The sequence below is a fragment of the Capricornis sumatraensis genome, chromosome X (genome assembly GCF_032405125.1).
Source record: "Capricornis sumatraensis isolate serow.1 chromosome X, serow.2, whole genome shotgun sequence".
Taxonomy (NCBI): domain Eukaryota; kingdom Metazoa; phylum Chordata; class Mammalia; order Artiodactyla; family Bovidae; genus Capricornis; species Capricornis sumatraensis.
In genome coordinates, this window is record NC_091092.1 from 65,129,472 (window position 1) to 65,151,594 (window position 22,123).

At 35.8% G+C, this 22,123-nt stretch overlaps 1 protein-coding gene across 1 annotated transcript in view; it reads right to left on the reverse strand.

Annotated features, from left to right (window-relative positions):
- The window catches only part of DACH2 (dachshund family transcription factor 2), a 986,384-nt gene that overhangs the window by 389,192 nt on the left and 575,069 nt on the right, over nucleotides 1-22,123 (reverse strand). The window contains exon 5 of the mRNA XM_068963180.1: nucleotides 9,559-9,717. Within this exon, the coding sequence (XP_068819281.1) occupies nucleotides 9,559-9,717 (159 nt within the window). The remainder of the gene's footprint in view (nucleotides 1-9,558; nucleotides 9,718-22,123) is intronic.

A 22,123-nucleotide genomic window follows, 5' to 3' on the forward strand; every position in this document is an offset into this window, starting at 1 on the left:
TTATTAATACCTTCTATGTCTGTTATGTTCACACCATTTCTGTCCTTTATTGTGCCATCTTTGCATGAAATAATCCCTTGGTATCTCTAATTTTCTTGAAGAGATGTCTAGTCTTTCCCATTCTATTTTATCCTCTATTTCTTTGGATTGATCACTGAGGAAGGCTTTCTTATGTCTCTTTGATATTCATTGGAACTCTGCATTCCGATGTCTATAGAAAGTGAAAGTGAAATAGCTCAGTCGTATCTGACTCTGCGACCCCATGAACTGCAGCCTACCAGGGTCCTCTGTCCTTGGGATTTTCCAGGCAAGAATACTGGAGTGGGTTGCCATTTCCTTCTCCAGGGTACCTTCCCAACCCAGGGATCAAACTTCAGGTCTCCCGCATTGCAGTCAGACGCTTTACCATCTGAGCCACCAGGGAAGCCCTTCAGATGTCTATACCTTTCCTCTTTTCCTTTTCTTTTTGCCTCTCTTCTTTTCTCAGCTATTTGCATGACGTCCTCAGACAACTGCTTTGCCTTTTTGCCTTTTTTTTTTTCTTGAGGATGGTCTTGATCACCACTTCCTGTACAATATTATGAACCTCCATCCATAGTTCTTCAGGCATTCTGTCTATCAGATCTAATCCCTTGAATCTATTTGTCAGTTCCACTGAATAATCATTAGGGATTTGATTTAGGTCCTACCTGAATGGTCTAGTGGTTTTCCTTACTTTCTTCAATTTAATTTTACAATAAAGGAGTTCGTGATCTGAGCCACAGTCAGCTCCTGGTCTTATTTTTGCTGACTATATAGAGCTTCTCCATCTTTGGCTACAAAGATTATAATCAATTTGATTTTGGTACTGACCATCTAGTGATGTCCATGTGTAGGGTCATCTCTTATGTTATTGGAAGATGATGTATTAAAATAGGTCACTGATGAGAACATACGTTTTAGAACAGGAAACTATACTTGGTGTTCTGTGGTGACCTAAATTGGAGGGAAATCTGAAATAGAGGGCATCTGTGTATATGGCTTTTTCACTTCACTGTATAGCAGAAACTGATACAGCACTGTATAGCAACTATACTTCAATTAAAAAAAAAAAAGTTTGTTTTCAGTTGCTAAGTCCTATCTGTCCCTTTTGTGATCCCATGGACTGCATTATGCCAGGCTTCCCTGTCCTACACTATCTCCCTGAGTTTGCTCAAACTCATGTCCATTGATTTGGCGATGCTATCCAACCATCTCATTCTCTGTCTTCCTCTTTTCTTCTTGCCATCAGTCTTTCACAGCATCAGGGTCTTTTCCAATGAGTCAGCTTTTCTCATCAGGTGGACAAAGTATTGGGAGCTTCAGCTTCAGTATCAGTCCTTCTGATGAATATGCAGGGTTGATTTCCTTTAGGATTTACTAGTTTGATCTTCTTGCTGTCCAAGGAACTCTCAAGTGTCCTCTCTAGCACTACAGTTCAAAAGCATCAATGTTCTTTGCTCAGCTTTTTTATGGTCTAACTCACATCTCTACATGACTACTGGAAAAACCATAGCTTTGACTAGATAGACTTTTGTCAGTGAAGTGATGCCTCTGCTTTTCAATATGTTGTCTAGGGGTGTCATAGCTTTTATTCCAAAGAGAAGCATATTTTAATTTCATGGCTGCAGTCACAGTCTGCAGTGATTTTGCAGCCCAAGAAAATAAAATCTGTCACTGTTTCCACTTTTTCCCTATCAATTTGCCATGGATTGATGGAACCAGATGCATGATCTTAGTTTTCTGAATGTTGGGTTTTAAGCCAGCTTTTTCGCTCCTTTTTTACACTCATTAAGAGGCTCTTTAGTTCCTCTTTGCCTTCTACCATTAGAGTGGTATCATCTTCATATCTGAGGTTGTTAATATTTCTCCTGGTAATCTTGATCCCAGTTTGTGCTTCATCCAACCTGGTATAAAATAAGTAATTCTTCTGTTCATTCCCATATGCATAAATAGAGTTTTTCCCCTTCATGTTCCTTCAAGATTTTTTATTTTCAATTTTCCATTTTGAATATAATGTTCATACCTGTAGATTTAAAATATTTCTCCTTCATAGTGCTTTGTGAGCTTTCTGAATTTGTAGTTTGGTATTATCTCTCATTAATTTACAAAACTTTTCAATCATTGTTATTTCTTTCTTTTTTAATATTTATTTATTTTAATTGGAGGCTATTTACTTTACAATATTGTATTGGTTTTGCAATACATCAACATGAATCCACCACGGGTGTACACGTGTTCCCCATCCTGAAGCCCCCTCCCACCTCCCACCTCATACCATCTCTCTGGGTCATCCCAGTACACCAGCCCTGAGCATCCTGTATCATGCATTGAACCTGGACTGGTGATTTGTTTCACATATGATATTATACATGTTTCAATGCCATTCTCCCAAATCATCCCACCCTCGCCCTTTCCCACAGAGTCCAAAAGACTGTTCTACATATCTGTGTCTCTTTGGCTGTCTTGCATACAGTGTTATCGTTACCATCTTTCTAAATTCCATATATGTGCATTAGTATACTGTATTGGTGTTTTTCTTTCTGGCTTATTTCACTCTGTATAATAGGCTCCAGTTTCATCCACGTCATTAGAACTGATTCAAATGTATTTTTTTTTAAGGCTGAGAAATACTACATTGTGTATATGTACCACAGCTTTTTTTATCCATTCATCTGCTGATGGACATCTAGGTTGTTTCCATGTCCTGGCTATTATAAACAGTGCTGCAATGAACATTGGGGTACAAGTGTCTCTTTCAATTCTGGTTTCCTCAGTGTGTATGCCCAGCAGTGGAATTGCTGGGTTATATGGCAGTTCTATTTACAGTTTTCTAAGGAATCTCCACACTGTTCTCCATAGTGGCTGTACTAGTTTGCATTCCCACCAACAGTGTAAGAGGGTTCCCTTTTCTCCACACCCTCTCCAGCATTTATTGCTTGTAGGCTTTTGGATAGCAGCCACTCTGACTGGAGTGAAATGGTACCTCATTGTGGTTTTGATTTGTATTTCTCTGATAATGAATGATGTTGAGCATCGTTTCATGTGTTTGTTAGCCATCTGTATGTCTTCTTTGGAGAAATGTCCGTTTAGTTCTTTGGCCAATTTTGTGATTGGGTCTTTTATTTTTCTGGAATTAAGCTGCAGGAGTTGCTTGTATATTTTTGAGGTTAGTTCTCTGTCAGTTGCTTCATTTGCTATAACTTTCTCCCATTCTGAAGGTTGTCTTTTCACCTTGCTTATAGTTTCCTTTGTTGTGCAGAAGCTTTTAATTTTAATTAGGTCCCATTTGATTATTTTTGCTTTTCTTTCCAATATTCTGGGAGGTGGGTCATAGAGGATCCTGCTGTGATTTATGTCAGAGAGTGTTTTGCCTATGTTCTCCTCTACGAGTGTATAGTTTCTGGTCTTATGTTTAGATCTTTAATCGATTTTGAGTTTATTTTTGTGAATGGTGTTAGAAAGTGTTCTAGATTCATTCTTTTAAAAGTGGTTGATCAGTTTTCCCAGCACCACTTGTTAAAGAGATTATCTCTTCTTCACTGTATATTCTTGCCTCCTTTGTCAAAGATAAAGTGTCCATAGGTGCATGGATTTATCTCTGGCCTTTCTATTTTGTTCCATTGATCTATATTTCTGTCTTTGTGCCTGTACCATACTGTCTTGATGCCTGTGGCTTTGCAGTAGAGCCTGAAGTCAGGCAGGTTGATTCCTCCAGTTCCATCCTTCTTTCTCAAGATTGCTTTGGCTATTTGAAGTTTTTATTTCCATACAAATTGTGAAATTATTTGTTCTAGCTCTGTGAAAAATACCGCTGGTAGCTTGATAGGGATTGCATTGCATTTTATCAGCATATAGTTGCTGATAGTAGTCTCTTATGATCCTTTGTATTTCTGTGTTGTCTGTTGTGATCTCTCCATTTGCATTTCTAATTTTATTGATTTGATTCTTCTCCCTTTGTTTCTTGATGAGTCTGGCTAATGGTTTGTCAATTTTATTTATCTTCTCACAGAACCAGCTTTTGGCTTTGTTGATTTTTCTGTGGTCTCTTTTGTTTCTTTTGCATTTATTTCTGCTGTAATTTTTAAGATATTTTTCTTTCTACTAACCCTGGGGTTCTTCATTTCTCCCTTTTCTAGTTGCTTTAGGTGTAGAGTTAGGTTATTTATTTGACTTTTTTCTTGAGGTATTCCTGTATTGCTATGAACTTTCCCCTTAACACTGCTTTTACAGTGTCCCACAGATTTTGGGTTGATGTGTTTTCATTTTCATTCATTTCTATGCATATTTTGATTTCTTTTCTGATTTCTTCTGTGATTTGTTGGTTACTCAGCAGCGTGTTGTTCAGCCTCCATATGTTGGAATTTTAAATAGTTTCTCTCCTCTAATTGAGATCTAATCTTACTGCATTGTGGTCAGAAAAGATGCTTGGAATGATTTCAATTTTTTTGAATTTACCAAGGCTAGAGTTATAGCCCAGGATGTGATCTATCCTGGCAAATGTTCTGTGTGCACTTGAGAAAAAGGTAAAATTCATTATTTTGGGGTGAAATGTCCTATAGATATCAATTAGGTCTAATTGGTCTATTGTATCATTTAAAGTTTGTGTTTCCTTGTTAATTTTCTGTTTAGTTGATCTCTCCATAGGTGTGAGTGGCATATTAAAGTCTCCCACTTATTGTGTTATTGTTAATTTCCCCTTTCATACTTGTTAGCATTTGTCTTACATATTATGGTGCTCCTATGTTGGGTGCATATATATTTATAATTGTTATATCTTTTTCTTTGATTGATCCTTTGATCATTATGTACTGTCCTTCTTTGTCTCTTTTCACAGGCTTTATTTTAAGGTCGATTTCATCTGATATGAGTGTTGCTACTCCTGCTTTCTTTTGGTCTCTATTTGCATAGAATATCTTTTTCCAGCCCTTCACTTTCAGTCTGAATGTGTCCCTTGTTTTGAGGTGGGTCTCTTGTAGACAACATATAGAGCAGTCTTGTTTTTGTATCCATTCAGCCAGTCTTTGTCTTTCGGTTGGGGCATCCAACCACTTTACATTTAAGGTAATTATTGATAAGCATGATCCCATTGCCATTTACTTCATTGTTTTGGGTTCGAGTTTATACTCCCTTTTTGTGTTTCCTGTCTAAGGAACATCCTTTAGCATTTGTTGGAGAGCTTGTTTGGTGGTGCTGAATTCTATCAACTTTTCTTGTCTGTAAAGCTTTTGATTTCTCGTTTGTATTTGAATGAGATCCTTGCTGGGTACAGTAATCTGGGCTGTAGTTTATTTTCTTTCATCACTTTAAGTATGTTCGGCCATTCCCTGCTGGCCTGAAGAGTTTCTATTGAAAGATCAGCTGTTATCCTTATGGGAATCCCCTTGTGTGTTATTTGTTGTTTTTCCCTTGCAGCTTTTAATATTTGATTTTTTTTGTGTGTTTGATCTTTGTTAATTTGATTAACGTGTCTTGGGGTGTTTTGCCCTGGGTTTATCCTGTTTGGGACACTCTGGGTTTCTTGGACTTGGGTGATTATTTCCTTCACCATTTTAGGGAAGTTTTCAACTATTATCTCCTCAAGGATTTTCTCATGGTCTTTCTGTCTTCCTCTGGGACTCCTGTGATTTGCATGCTGGGGTGTTTCACATTGTCCCAGAGGTCTCTGAGATTGTCCTCATTTACTTTAATTCGTTTTTCTTTTTTCCTCTCTGATTCATTTGTTTCTACCATTCTACCTTCTACCCCACTAATCCTATCTTCTGCCTCCATTATTCTACTATTTTTTCCCCTCCAGAGTGTTTTTGATATCACTTATTGCATTATTCATTATATATTGACTGTTTTTTATTTCTTCTAGGTCCTTGTTAAACCTTTTTTGCATCTTCGCAATCCTTGTCTCCAGGCTATTTATCTGTGATTCCATTTTGTTTTCAAGATTTTAGATCCTTTTCACTATCATTATTTGGAATTCTTTCTCAGGTAGACTCCCTATTTCTTCCTCTTTTGTTTGGTTTGTTGGGCATTTCTCCTGTTCCTTTACCTGCTGGGTATTCCTCTGTCTCTTCATCTTGGTTATATTGCTGTGTTTGTGGTGACCTTTCTGTATTCTGGCAGTTTGTGGAGTTCTCTTTATTGTGGAGTTTCCTTGCTGTGGGTGGGTTTGTACCAGTGGCTTGCCAAGGTTTCCTGGTTAGGGAAGCTTATTTCGGTGTTCTGGTGGGTGGAGCTGGATTTCTTCTCTCCGGAGTGCAATGAAGTGTTCATTAATGAGTTATGAGATGTCAGTGGGTGTGGAGTGACTTTGGGCAGCCTGTATATTGAAGCTCAGCACTGTGTTTCTGTGTTGCTGGAGAATTTACATGGTATGTCTTGCTCTGGAACTTGTTGGCCCTTGGGTGGTGCTTAGTTCCAGTGTAAGTATGGAGGCGTTTGATGAGCTCCTGTTGACTAATGTTCCCTGGAGTCAGGAGTTCTCTGGTGTTCTCAGGATTTTGACTTAAGCCTCCTACTTCTGGTTTTCAGTCTTATTTTTACAGTAGCCTCAAGACTTCTTCATCTATACAGCACCATTGATAAAGCATCTTCTTTCAAAGACAATGGGCTGCTTTTCCAGGTGCCTGATGTTTTCTGCCAGCATTCAGAAGTTGCTTTGTGGAATTTACTCAGCATTCAAATATTCTTTTGATGAATTTGTGGAGGAGAAAGTGGTCTCCCTGTTCTATTCCTCCGCCATCTTAGGACCGCCTCTCCAATCATTGTTATATCAAACGTTTCTTTTGTTCCATTCCAGTCTTATCCTTCTTGTATCTCCATTACATATGTACTACACCTTTTGTAATTGCCACACAGTTCTTGGCTATTCTATTGTATTGTTTTTGCATTCATTTCTGTTTTTCTTTTTCAGTTAGAAAAATTTCTGTTGACATATCTCCAAGTTTCCTAATCCTTGCTTTGACCCTGGCCAGTCTACCTATGCCCATCTGAAGCATTCTTCATTTTGTTGGCGTGCTTTTGATTTTCAGTATTTCCTTTTAATAGTTGGATTCTCCTTTTCTCTGATTAAAATTTCCATGAATAATTTTGATTTCCACTTTTTCTATTCTCTTAGTACCCTGTGCTAAGTCACTTCAGTCGTGTACAACTCTTTGCAAACCTATGGACTGTAGCCTGCCAGGGTCCTCTACCCATGAGATTCTCCAGGCAAGAATACTGGAGTGAGTTGCTATACCCTTTTCCAGGGCATCTTCCCGATTCAGAGATTGAATCCATGTCTCATGTCTCCTGCATTGGCAGGCGGGTTCTTTACCACTAGTGCTCCCTGGGAAAGCCATATTAGTCATAATTATATAAAATTCCTAATCTGATAATTCAAAATATCGACTATATCTAATTCTGGTTCTGTTGTTTGCTTTATATCTTCATACTATGTTTTCCCCCCCATTTATGTCTTGCACATCTTGTTTAAAGCTAGAAAATGTATATTGTGTGTATTAGGAAGTGACATAATCATTTAGTGGGAAATTTTATGTTTTCTGGCAATGAGTTAGGATGTTTGGTGTAGCTGTAATATTAGTAACTGTATTTTCCTATCTTCCTTGTTGTCTTTGTTTTTTTCCTTGAGATTCCATATTAAATAGAGTCTGAGGCTTTCTGTTCCTTCAATAGTTACCTCTTGGTATTATGTAGAGCCCCAGTGTGATATTAGTACAATGTGTAGAGAGATGCAGCAGTCTATAATTTTATGATTAAGTCTCAGTCTCCTATTGAGACTGAGTGTCCTTGGGTTATGACTTTCACAAGTGCTTTTCAGCTTCCCCCCTCCTCTTAGGTTAGCCAAGAAGGCTAGATGGGACTATAGGTGACTATTTCTCTTTTTTAATATGAATTTATTTATTTTAATTGGAGGCTAATTACTTTACAATATTGTAGTGGTTTTGCCATACATTGACATGAATCCGCCATAGGTGTACATGTGTTCCCCATCATGAACTCCCCTATTTCTAATTCTCCACGTAAGAACTAAAGAGGCTGGAATTTTATAACTCTGTTCCCTCATATTAACAGCTACAGGATACTGGAGTTTAGTGTATCCCTTCCTCCAGGTCATGCTGTGGTAAAACCAAATAGCTTAAGCTCTGGGAAAATAGTTTCCTTTGAGGATGGGCCTCTCTGTTAAGGAGAATAGAATATTCTGGACATATTTTGAAATGGTTACTTTTCTTTCCCTTTTCTAGAACATGAGGACAGTTTTCTCAAATTTATATCTGAGAACCTCATGGGGCTTCTGGAAGTAAAATTCATGAAAATGTAGAGGATCCTTTAAGAATGGCCTCCTAGGAAATTTTATTTCTCAAGCTAGATCCACACTGAATCTTCAGAAATAACTCAATTACTCTTTAAATGCTTCTATCAGTCTCCAGCTATGGCTTCGTTTCCCAATAAGCTGTGATTCTCTGTATCTGCCTATCTATTTAGTTTGGGAGATAGCTGTGTCCTACGTACTCAACCTTTGATGAATTTAAAAGAGTTATTGACTTTCAGATTGTTTCACATTTTTTTCTTGTTGTGTGAACAAAAATGACATTTTATAAGCTCTTTACATGTCAAACAAGAATTCAGAAGTCTTCTAGGTTCCCCTTTGTTTATGACATGGCTACCTCTAAATCAGCTGTTTTTTACTTCTCGTAACATAAAATTTACTTTTCGGGCATTTATTTCATTTGCTTTTGCTTAACATTACATTTTTATGAGATATTTAACTGTTTAGATTATAATATCCTTAAAGCATGACACTATAACTTATTTTATATCATTAATAATTGATGAATTTCATTACAATTTAGATTATGTTAAAGTTTCTCAGAATTCCTGTTTTCTTCATTCTAGTGAGAGACGGAAAGTCTTAGAGAGAGGAATAATGAAACTTTTCTGTTATATTTCTTGTCTGTAGGAAAAGTAAGAGTTTGTCCAAGTAATGTATATAAGGCCTGCTTTCCTATAGAAAGATTTCTGAGTCTTTGAAGTTTCTAAAAACATCTCTAAACGTGAATTTCTATAATTCAGCTGTAGTTTGACTTCTGAATAATAAGTACTTACTATATGCAAGTCACTGCTAAACAGTTTTTTGTTTATTATTTTTAGCCCTCTCAGTAGCCTTAATGATTGGGTATATTTGTATTCCTATTTTACAGTTGTGGAAACCAAAACTTGAAAAAGTTATCTGACTTCTCCAAACCAAACAGTGATACAGGATTCAAAAGAGGTAGAATTCAAATCCAAGTTTATGTGACTATAGCCAGAATTCTTAATTACCATGTTACATATCCTCCTATGTACCTCTACTCTGCTACATGGCCACTCAATCTATTTCTTCTCTAAAAACCTCACCCTATCAAATGAATCCCTCTCTATATACCTCCTAACTTCAAATTGTTAAATCTTATTGAGGAGAAATAAATTATCCCTGATATCCCAAGTTGTCCAGTGGATCTTGGGTGGTATTTTTCTTACCAAATTCTGGGAGGACAGTATACATACTATTGGTCAGCAGGTGGTTCTGCTGCAGTGGATTGAGGGTAGGAGTACCCCCAAGGCCTGGCTGGCTAGCCAGGGATGCATGAGCAATTCCATGTTGGGGTCCAGGAGCAACAAGAGGAGACTGCATCTTATCCTTATCCCAGGAGGATTCACTTCCACCTGAAAAACATTCATATAAACAGATTGCAAGTTGACAACTTTCTAAGAGAAGGATTTATAAACTCCTTTATAAGGTTGTAATTATTAATAGAAAATTATTACTAAATAAAGTGACTCATTTTTATCATGGTTTCAAAACTTTCAATAGCCTTGGATTTAAGCTGACTCTGGGAAGACTAAACAACTCTCACTAACAATATAGGCTCATTTGCCTACAGATAGTCTAAACAAGTCTGGAAACATAATGAATAACTTTAGAAAGCATGTATATGTTGAAGACCATTAACTGAACACTACTGCCTCCTCCTGCAACCCTCTAAAATACATGCACTATATCTTAATGACAAGCAGTTGCTATTCACTCAAAAAGAACACATTTAGAAGAGCATGATGACATGCAAAAATATATGGTAAGAAACAAAATGGTCAGTTATTTTGTTCTGAGATACAGCTCTCAAAAAGCTAATCTCTTTATACACAGCAGGCTTTTATGCAAAATAAACTGGATAAAACATAAAACCATGGCTCTCAACTTGAAATTGTGCTTTACTTTGATCATCCACACTATAGAGTGAAGTAAAATATGCATAAATGCAGACTGTTATATTATCATAATAAATTATAGTGGCATAGCTATTACATCTGGCACTTAGCATATTATGGGACAGAATCATTGCTTAAAAGCATATAAGAAACAACAAAAAAATTATTTCCAGGGTGTCCTTTTAAGAGGAATACTTTAAACAGACTGGTCAGGGATTGAATTACAGTAGCAGTAGCAGACAATCTGGCTTTAGAAAACAATAGGCAGCCCTATTGATTCAGTTGATGTGTTTCATTACTTGAGAGATCCGTGCTTCTGTCCCTATTCCCATACTGGAATTGTGACATTAGGATCTCTACTTGGCTGACTCTGTCCCATTTCTGCCCAAAACATATATCCTGTTGTGTGGAAAAAGTTAGGTCTGAAAATCTTACACCTACTGGTCTAAGAAAAAAATTAAAAAGAAATTAAGGTGCTCACATCCCTAACATTAAACATTGTAACTTTTTCACTTCTTTGAGTTCCCTCAAACATCTCTGCCATTTTGCTTCAGGTATTATATTTAAAAAGTATAATGGCTATATAGTAGTCTACTGAGTTAATGTAATATAATTTATTAAAAATTGGGTTTTCTTTTAAATTTGTCACTATTATAATAAGAGCATTCATTTGAATATTTTCTTAGACTCAAACAACTCCTTAGAGTGGGATTTCTGGGTCAAAGGAAATGAATATTTTTTTATTTATAAAGTATTTATTTACTTTATACTTCTGCTTTCTAGCATCACATTTGTAAAAATCAGCTTTTAGTATTGCAAACTTTTTAGGGAAATGTTTTCAAGGCAAATTGGAGTTCCCCCTGAAGATTCTAAATTTATTTAAGCAAACTGCTAAATCTCTGAGAGGTTTTTGTTCGTTTGCTTTTGTTTTGTTTTTTCAACTATTCTACCTATCCATCTACTCTTTCCCCAGATCTGGGATTCAATTGCTTTTGCAGGACTCTTTCAAGCCCTCTTGAGTCCAGAGTCATATTTTAATCCAAAAGTGGGAGTCTTGGCTAACCTCCAACTAGGTAAGTTCCAGAGAAGGAAATACCAGATTCTCCATCAGCATATGTAAAGGCTGAGGGGTACCTGGCCATGATTATAAAGACAAAGTTATTCCAATCAAATGGGGAAGATATAAGTAGCTAATTGTTCAGTTTCTGATTTATGTGTGTACATGTGTTACCCACCCTGAACCCCCCTCCCTGCTCCCTCTCCATCCCATCCCTCAGGGTCCTCCCAGTGCACCAACCCTGAGCACCCTGTCTCAAGCATGGAACCTGGACTGGTGATCTATTTTACATATGGTAATATACAAGTTTCAATGCTATTTTCTCAAATCATCCCACTCTCATCTTCTCCCACAGAGTCCAAAAGTCTGTTCTTTACATCTGTGTCTCTTGTGTTGTCTCGCATATAGGGTCATTGTTACCATCTTTCTAAATTCTATATATATGCGTTAATATAGCAGTGAGATATTTCATGGTTGGTGCATTGAGATAATTTAGCATTCACAAATTTGAAATTCCAATTAAAATCAATATGATATTGTTATGCTGTAATGAACAGAAATGGTGGAGGGGAATGAGGACAGTATCTTAATAAATGATGAAAGTAACCACATTGCAACACTGAGATTCTTTATAGTAACATTGGGCCAACAAACATGATTAATACCAGAAAATGCAAAATTTTGAAAGATCAATTGCTGAGCAAAAAACAGAACCACTTCATCATTTTAGTACTATGTCCAAAATATGAATTACCTCACCATTACAGAACTGTAATTTGTAAAATTACGAACAATACATTGACAAAGAGAGATACATTTTGAAGATACTAATATTATACCTTTGATATTAACATGATATTGTACCATCACAACAGCAATAGCATATAGCAATACTAGTGCTGAGACTCAATATTTATTTTATAAAGTGAAAATCCTTTAGTCAATTTTCAATAACAAATGTACATTAGGTATTGGTTTAATATTTTATATATTATATATTCCAAATAACTTGAATATAAATGATTTTTAAACTGCATTAAAAGATTCCAGGTGTTATAGTGTCTGCTTTGATGAGAGCTTTAGATGAACTTTTCCTAACAACTCTCAACTTTTTAACTACTGTGTTAAAAATAATACAAGGAGGCTGGTTACCAGGTATGTCCATCTTTGCCAAGTATAAATATATGAAATTATCTTGCATTCTTAAGGTAACTATATATAAAGCAAGTGAAACCAGAGTATGGGACATCCTTGATGCTTGCATAAGAAGCTCTGGACACATTTTTGTCTTTTGACCTAAAACACTTACCATTTTAAAGTCTATACAAATTGACTTATGAATCAGTATTGAGGCTTTGGTAGCCTGAAACTTTATATTTACCTAGGCCTTTGTGCCAATCTGTAATAACATCCACTGAACTTAAAGTTAACAAAATCTTTCTACCAATCTAATCTAGAGTAAACCTTTTTTGTTACTACTATGTGACGGGCTTGGATATTCATCTTCTTTTTTCTAACTATCTTATATATACATACATACATATATATATATATGTTTGCTAAGGCTGCCAAAAGAAAATATATACTATAGACTGAATGTTTGTGACCCCTCAAAATTCATATATTAAATACATATTCCTGATATGATGGTATTTCACGATGGGTCCTTTAGGAGGTGATGAGGTCTTGAATGGGATAAGTGTCTTTATAAAGGAAATCTCAAAGAATTTCTGAGCCTCCTTATACGATGTGAGGACACAGCAAGAATATGGTTCTCTGTGAACTAGGAACTGGGTCCTCATCAGATACTAAAAGGGCCATGATATTGATCTTGGTCTTCCAGCCTCCAGAATAGTAAGAAATAAATTCCTGTTGTTTGTAAATCACCAACTCCATGGCATTTCTGTTATAGCAGACCAAATGGACTAAGATACCATAGCGTGCATAGATTAAACAACCAACAACCAAAATTATTTTTATTAGAGTTCTAGAGGCTAGAGGTCCAAAATCAAGATGTCAGTAGATTTGATTTCTCCTGAAGCTTCTCTTCTCCCTGTGTCCTTACATGGTCTTTCTTCTGTGTGTTCAAATTTCATCTTCTTATAAGGATACCATTCAGATTGGATAAGGGGACACTCTAAGAGCTTCATTTAACATAATCACCATTTTAAAGATGTTATTTCCATATATGGGCACATTCTGAAGCACTGGGTGCCTTCAATATATGAATTTTGGATGCGTACAATTCAAGCAATAACCCTAGAGTATGTACCGTTTACTGACTCAGATATTAGCTTTATGAAGGAATCCCTCTAATAAAGAGAAGAAAAACTGGATAATAATTCAACAAGGCAAGTCTAAGAAACAAACTACACAGTAGGTTAAGGCAAACAAAGAAGGCTCATCAAAGGTTTCACCTTTACTTCAAGGAACTTCATATTAGGTATAAAACTAATATAACACAGTCCTAAGTAGAGAAAGATAATGTATAAAACACAGAAAATTCTTAAGAAATGAATAAAGGACAAGCTTTTCCATATAATCTAATTATCACTACTTTAGCTCGATGTTTAGAAAAACTAAAACTAGGAAATAAGAAGGACAGGGACTGTTGCTACATTAATACTATACTTAACTAATTAATATGGTCACAATCTTTCCAATGAGAAACAGAGAACTACATTTTTATAAGGTTCCACTAAGTAGAAAGTTATTATTAATTTGAATCAATGTAAGAATAATTAAGTGATGAATGATGAGGGAATATTATTTTGACAAACCATTTGACAAACTTTCATTGCCACAGTTAAAAACTCTTAAGTTGCAATTTATTTTTTCCTAAAAGACCCATTGCAAAATGTTAAGGTTCCCAGAGGACTGTTTATTTTTGCTGCTTTTTCTTTGTGGGAAAAGTGGCCAGAAGAAGGAAACTTCTGAATCATGCAGACTTTGTGATAGATACATAACATTTCAGAGATAGACAGATTTTTATATCCATTTACTTAAAAATAATAAATTTGACAAGGAGAATGACTATGAGTAGGGCCCAAGGAAGTATTTTAATTCACCAAAATTTTGCCTAACTGGTATTCTTTCAACCCTGTTCTTTTGATACACTTAATAACTGAATGCTTTCTGTGGTTAGGTTCATAAAAAGTAATGGAAATTAATGTATATTTCAAACAAATCAACATAGGCCTACAAGCCAAAACCCCCAACTTATTTTAAATAAGTATAAAAGAAATCCAGCAGTAAGGCCCTAAAGACTGTTACAAAATATCATTCTTAACCTTAACACTCTTATTTTACCAGACTACTGGTCTTCACTTAATGTGCTTTGCTCTTAAGAATGAAAAGAGCTAATAAAACATTGACAGAAATCACAGTGAAGAGTCTCAGAATAATTTAGTAATCAGTGATCATTTTCCCCCTTAGAGTGAGTAATTCTCTATAAATGCATAAACTACTACTGTGGGTTTGAGTTTTTAAGACTACTAGATTTAAGTGAGATATCTATAAGGAATTTATACTTAAAAAGGATCTCCGTCTTCTGACTAACATTGAATGTATCTTGAAGTTTAAAGGAATAATATAGTAGGAGTTTATATTATAAATTGGAAAGCAAAAATATAAAAGCTACTTTTTAGAAAATATAAATTAATTATTAATTGTAACAGTTTGCTCTTGCTATTCAGTTGTTCAGACGTGTCCGACTCTGTGACCCCATGGATAGCAGCACACCAGGTATCAAAAAATGTAAACATTTATGACAAGCTACCCATACTTTCAGAGTTTTATAGCTACAACAAAACATATAACTCTGATTATTTGCAATATGGATCTAAATTAATCACATTTCCAGTAATCTTGTATATGTAAGGCACAAAGCAAGCAGTCATATAGGAAGAAAAATCTATGTAGCATATGACGTAAGTCGAGCTTGTTTTCTTATTCATAGGATATTTTGTTTAGCTAGAGTCTTAAATGAATGTACATTGCTTAATGAATCTAAATAGCATGTAGCCTTTAGAATTAAAAAAATAAAAGTCATAATTAAACCAGTAAATTGGAAGTGATCTAAAAAATATGGAGTTTTTCCTGAGTAGTAAGGAGTTTGTACTCAACATCAGCATCCCAAACATTGAGAATTACACTGAAGAGATGCGCCCTCAACATGTTTACCTCTAAAATCCAATGAAGTTTACATGCAGAATAACCAAAGGGAAGTTGGGAACTGAGAGTCTACTCTTAAAGCACTCACTCACAGTCTGACTTACCTCGGAACGCAGCACAAAAGCAGCAGTTTGAATAGAGCCTAAGCTATATGTGAAGGAGATTCAGTTGCTAATTTAAAACATATGGTGAACGAGTAAGGGTCTGTTGGGACTCTCTTGAGAAGCAGAGACACTGGAGGGTACCATTTCTGCACTCTTATCTGGCTAGTACTGACACTGGCAGGCACCATTTTTGCACTGTTCCTCTTCCATGGTAGCACCAACTGGGATTCTGAGTCACAGCACTCTTCCAATATCCCACTTAAGCCTGTGGGCATGCCCTGCCTCTGTGCTCTCCCAGTTGCTTATTAAAACAGGTGCCAGCCCTTGCTTATTAAGCTCCAGCCCTGCACACTCTGGATGCCTTGCTAAAGCCAGCAGGTGCACCCTGACTCTGTGCTTTTCTGCTGCCTCACTAAAGCTAAAGCCAGCAGACATGCCCAAGCCCTGCACTCTCTCTATGTCTTGGTAAAGCCAGCAGGCACACAGAGTCCACACAGGGAATGCTCCTTGCTCACCTGGCTCTTTTGGCCAAGGGGATTTGTGTTGCCGAGATAGACATGACTTAAACAATTAGAGAGACAGTTCTTGGTGGGGGTACCACCTACAGAACACTTCAGAGCAGACTGACACATCCCCAATTTTCCTGTGAAAAGATCTATTTACTAACCTAAGTGGCGGGCTTCTGGTTTGCCACATTTCTGGAGGCTAGAGAGGAGCTCTCAGGAAACAGGCTAGGAAATGCCATCTTTTCATTTTTTCCTTGGCCTCACTACAGCTTGGCAGCTCCCAGAAAGGAGTGCACAAGTTTTCACCTGGAACAATTCACCTCAGTTTTTGAAACTGACACTCAGGAAACACCACCAGATAACCTAGTGAGGAGGCAAGCAGGATTTACAACTGGGACTCACAGGAATTTACATATTTGCATAGTTTAAAAGTTGCAGCCTGAGAATCACTTCCACTCAACCTGAATCTAGGTTCTGACTGAGATTCCTCTCTTTGCAACACTGACAAGTATTGGCACACACTCAATAACCAAGACCCATCAAGAATAAAACAAGCTGCTTAGACAATCACAAGATTTCAGAAGACAACCAAGAGCTAGAGCAAGGTTGAAAATCAAGGTTCATAGGTTCATATACTATACAAGTACGCCCCTTCAAAATTGGGAGATGTAGCTGTTTCACCTAATACACAAAAACAGAGATTCTAGCAAAATGAGGGAACAGGAATATGCAACAATAAAAGGAAAAGATAAAACATCAGGAAAAAATCCTAAAGAAACAGCCATAAATTACGTGATAAGAGTTCAAAGTAATGATCGTAAAGATGCTCACCAAACTCAGGAAAAGAATGCATGAACACAGTGAAAACTTCAACAAAGACAGAAAATAAAAGAAAGCACAAAACAGAAGTTACATAACTAAAGAATACAATAAATAAACTGAAAAGAAATATACAAGAATAGTTCTACAGAAGATTAGATGAAGCAGAAGAAATAATCACTGATTTGGAAGACAGGGCAGTGGAACAGCAAAAAGAAAATATGAAAAATTTAGCTAGACTCACTATTTAATAAAGAGAGTGAGAACTTAAATAAAATCAGAAATTAAAACCCGTGGTGGATTCATGTTGATGTATGGCAAAACCAATACAGTTTTGTAAAGTAAGATAAAGTAAAATAAAATAAATAAATAAATGAAAAAGAAAAAAAGAAAAAAAAAAGAATTTTTAATTGGCCCCAGAGAAATGTGAATTAACATAAAGTACTGCTTTGAAAAATTATATGCCAACAAATTGAACCAGCTAAAGAAATTAACAAATTTCTAGAAACATATAGTCATCTAAGACTGAATCAGGACAAAATAGAAAATCTAAATAGAGTGATTACTAGTTAAGAGGTTGAATCAGTAATCAAGTATTTTTCAACAAACAAAAGTCCAGGACCATACAGCTTTGCTAGTGAATTCTACCAAATGTTCAGAAATTTAATACCTATCCTTCTTATATTATTTTAAAAAACTAAAGAAGAGGAAATGCTTCCATACTCATTTTACTAGGTCAACATTATCCTGATACCAAAGCCAGACAAGGACACCACACACACACACACACACACACACACACACACACACACACACACACACACACACACACAAAGCCACAAGCCATTAATGATGAGAAGCACAAATGAAAAATCCTCAACAAGATAATAACAAATTAAATTCAAGAATACATTAAAAGGCTCATAAAATACAATTAAGTGGGTTTTATCACAGAGTTCCAAAGGTGTTTCAGTATTCACAAATCAATCCTTGTGATAAACCACATTGATGAATTGAAGAATAAAAATCATATGATCATCTCAATAGATGCAGAAAAAACATTAGACAAAATTCAACACCCTTTTATGATTAAAAACTCTTAACAAAATGCATATAGAGGGAACGTACTTCAACATAATAAAGGTCATATAAGTCAAGCACACAACTAACATCACACCCAATGTTGAAAAGCTCAGAGGTTTTCCTCTAAAATTAGAACCAAGATAATTTAACTAAACATAGTAGTAAAAGTCAGCCAGAGCAAATAGTCAAGAAAAAGACATAAAAGACATCAAAGTTAGAAAGGACAAAGTGAAATTACCAATGTCTGCAGATGACATGATTTTATATATAGAAAATTCTGAAGACTCTACAGAAAAACTGCAAGAATTAATAAAAGAATCAGTAAAGTTTTAGGACACAAAATCAATATATAAACATTGATTTTTTTCATTTCTATAAGTAACAAATAACTATGAGAAAGAGAAAGTAAGAAAACAATTTCATTTACATATGCATGAAAAAGAATAATATAGCTGGAAGTAAATTAAACCAAGATCTGTACACTGAAAACTAATACACTGATAAAAGAAATTGAAGAAGACACAAATAAATTATGTGCTCATGGGCTGGAAGAATTCATACTGTTAAAATATCTATATTACTCAAAGAAATCTACAGATTCAATACATTCCCTATCAAAATCAATGACTTTTTAAAAACAGAAATATAACCGAAATATCCTAAAATTTCTATGGAAACACAAAAGACCCTGAATAGCTGAAGCAATCTTGAAAAGGAAGAACAAAGTTGGAGGTATCATGCACCCTGATTTCAAACTATATTGCAAAGCTACAATAATAATAAAAAATTGATATTGGCATAAAAGCAGATACATAGATGAATGGAACAGAATCAAGAGTATAGAAATTATCCCATGCATATGTGGTCAATTAATTTATGACAAAGGAGGCATGAACACACAATGGGGAAAGAACAGTCTCTTCTATAAATAGTGCTGAAAAAACTAGACAGCCACATTCAAAAGAATAAAATTAGACTATTATCTTACAGCTTACACAAAAATTAACTCAAGATGGGTTAAAGACATGAATGTGATACCTGAGAGGAGAAGGGGATGACAGAGGATGAGATGGTTGGATGGCATCATCAACTTGGTGGACATGAGTCTGAGCAAGCTCCAGGAGTCAGTGATGGACAGGGAAGCCTGGTGTGCAGCAGTCCATGGGGTCACAAAGAGTCAAACACGACTGAGGGACTAAAGTGAACTGTGATACCTGAAACTATAAAACTCCTAGGAGGAAGCATGGACAGTAACACTTTGACATTTGTCTTGGTGATGATGTTTTGGATTTAACTCCAAAAGTAAAGGCAACAAAAGCAAAGACAAATGGGTGGGAGTATATCAAGCTAAAAAGCTTCTGTGCAGCAAAGAAAAAAGAAATATATATATATATAGAATAAAATGGCAACTTATTGAATGGAAAAACGGAAATCATATATCTGATAAGTGTTTAATATCCAAAGTGTACAAAGAACTGATAAAACTAAACCTCAAAACAACAACAACAACAACAACAACAACAACACTGGATTAAAAATGGCCAGAGAACCTAAATAGATATTTTTTTCCAGAGAAAATATACAGATGGCCAATATATGCATGAAAAGATGTTCAACTTCACTATTCATCAGGGAAATGCAAATCACAACCACAATGAGATATCACATCACACCAGTCAGAAATGTTATTTTCAAAATGATATCAAATAACAAGTGTTGGTAAGGATGTTAAGAAAAGCCAACTGTCATGAATTGGTAGGAATGGTAAATTGGTAGGAATGTAAACTGGTGTAGCCAGTATGGATAACAGTATAGATGTTCCTCAAAAAATTAAAAATAGAACTACCACATGATTCAGAAATTCCATTTATGATATTTATCTGAAGACAACAAAAACATTAATTTGAAAAGATACATAGACTCTTGTTCATTGCAGCATTACTTACAATAGACAAGATAGAAAACAACCTTCATGTCCATTTGTAGATTCATGGATAAAAAAGATTGGTATACAATGGAATGCTAGCCAGAAAAAACGAAATCTTACCATTTACAACAACACGGATGGATCTAAAGGGTATTATGTCATGCAGAAAGAGATAAATACAATATAATTTCACTTATATATGGAAACTACAAAACAAAACAAATGAAAACAGAAAAACAAAATAAAGTTATATATACAGAGAATAGGTTAGTGGCTGCTAGACAGGAGGGCTTAGGAAGCATGTTGAAAGGGTTCAAGAGGTGCAAACTTCCAGTTATAAAATAAATAAGTCATGGGAATGTAATGGACTGCATGGTGACTATAGTCAATAATAATTTATTGTATATTTGAAAGTTGCTAACAGAGTAAAAGTTCTCAAAAAAATTTATAGCTTTGAATGGCGATGAATGGTATCTAGACTTATTGTGGTGAACATTCTGCAGTGCATGCAAATATCAAATTATGAATGTGTACACCTGAAACTAATATATTGCTATACATCAATTATTCCTCAATTTAAAAAAGGACCATGTCCTGGCTATTATAAACAGTCCTAGAAAGATGGCAATAATGACCCTGTATGCAAGACAGCAAAAAAGACACAGATGTGTATAGCGGACTTTTGGACTCAGAGGGAGAGGGAGAGGGTGGGATGATTTGGGAGAATGGCATTGAAACATGTATACTATCATGTAAGAATCGAATCGCCAGTCTATGTCTGATGCAGGATACAGCATGCTTGGGGCTGGTGCACGGGGATGACCCAGAGGGATGTTGTGGGGAGGGAGGTGGGAGGGGGGTTCATGTTTGGGATTGCATGTACACCCGTGGTGGATTCATGTCAATGTATGGCAAAACCAATACAGTATTGTAAAGTAAAATAAAGTAAAAATAAAAAATAAAATAAAATAAAAGGAGTTTAAGGTAAAAAAGAAACAAAAAAAAATTAAAAAGTACCAATATATGAATGGAAAGTTAGGAGTATGTGTGCAGACCTGCTATAATATACATATTTAGTTATTATGCTTTTATCTGGTATTCTTACATGCTTCACAAAAGTGAACATTTAGCAATTTTCTAGATTGGTCTAGATTGGTAATGCAAAATATGCACTGTTTCTGGACTTCCAACTGATATTTATAGAGTATAACAAGTAACTATTCAAAAATGTTGAAGAGGTCTCTAAATCAGCTTGTCTTCTATATGATTTGAAATGTCTATAGGAACAACTACGTCCTGGGGATATAGGCTAGGAGTTTCAAGTTTCCTCAGAGGTAAAAATGGTGGTTCAGATTTCTAGGGCTGTAGTCTCAAATATAGTAGCCAGTCTTCACATGAGGCTATTTAAATTTTAAATAAATTTAAATGTAATAAAATAAAAAAAAATTCAGCTTCTTAGATGCACTAAGTCACATTTCAAATGTTCAAAAGCCATACGTGCCTAGTGACTACCATATTGGAAGGTGCAGATATTATTCCCTTTGCTGCAGAAATTTATATTAGATAGCACTATTCTAGAGTATAAGGAGTCAGCAGTTTGTGTAAAACAAATACACAGAGGTATCCACAGCATCTTTAGTTCATCTTTAGTTATGAAAGTGAAAAGGGGAAATGATAGTTGCTCAGTCCACCTCTTTGTGACGTTATGGACTACAGCCCATCAGGCTCTTCTGTTCATGAAATTCTCCAGGTAAGAATACTGGATTGGGTAGCCATTCTCTTCTCCAGGAAATCTTTCCTGGTGTAACTTTGCATTTCCTGGAGCCAAATTTTTAAAAGAATCCTGCAATTTCATAAAAAAAAATGTATACTATGGCTAGTACAGAACATTTTTGTCTGTGATGTGACCTTGGACTGCAAGGAGATCAAACCAGTCAATCCTAAAGGAAATCAATCCTGAATATTCATTGGAAGGACTGACTCTGAGGTTCAAACTCCAATACTCTGGCCACCTGATATGAAAAGCTGACTCACTGGAAAAGACCCTGATTCTGGCAAAGATTGAGGGCAGGAGGAAAAGGGGATGACAGAGGATGAGATGGCTGGATGGCCATCACTGACTCAATGGACATGAGTCTGAGCAAACTCCAGGAGATGGTGAAGGACAGGCAAGCCTGGTGTGCTGCAGCCCATG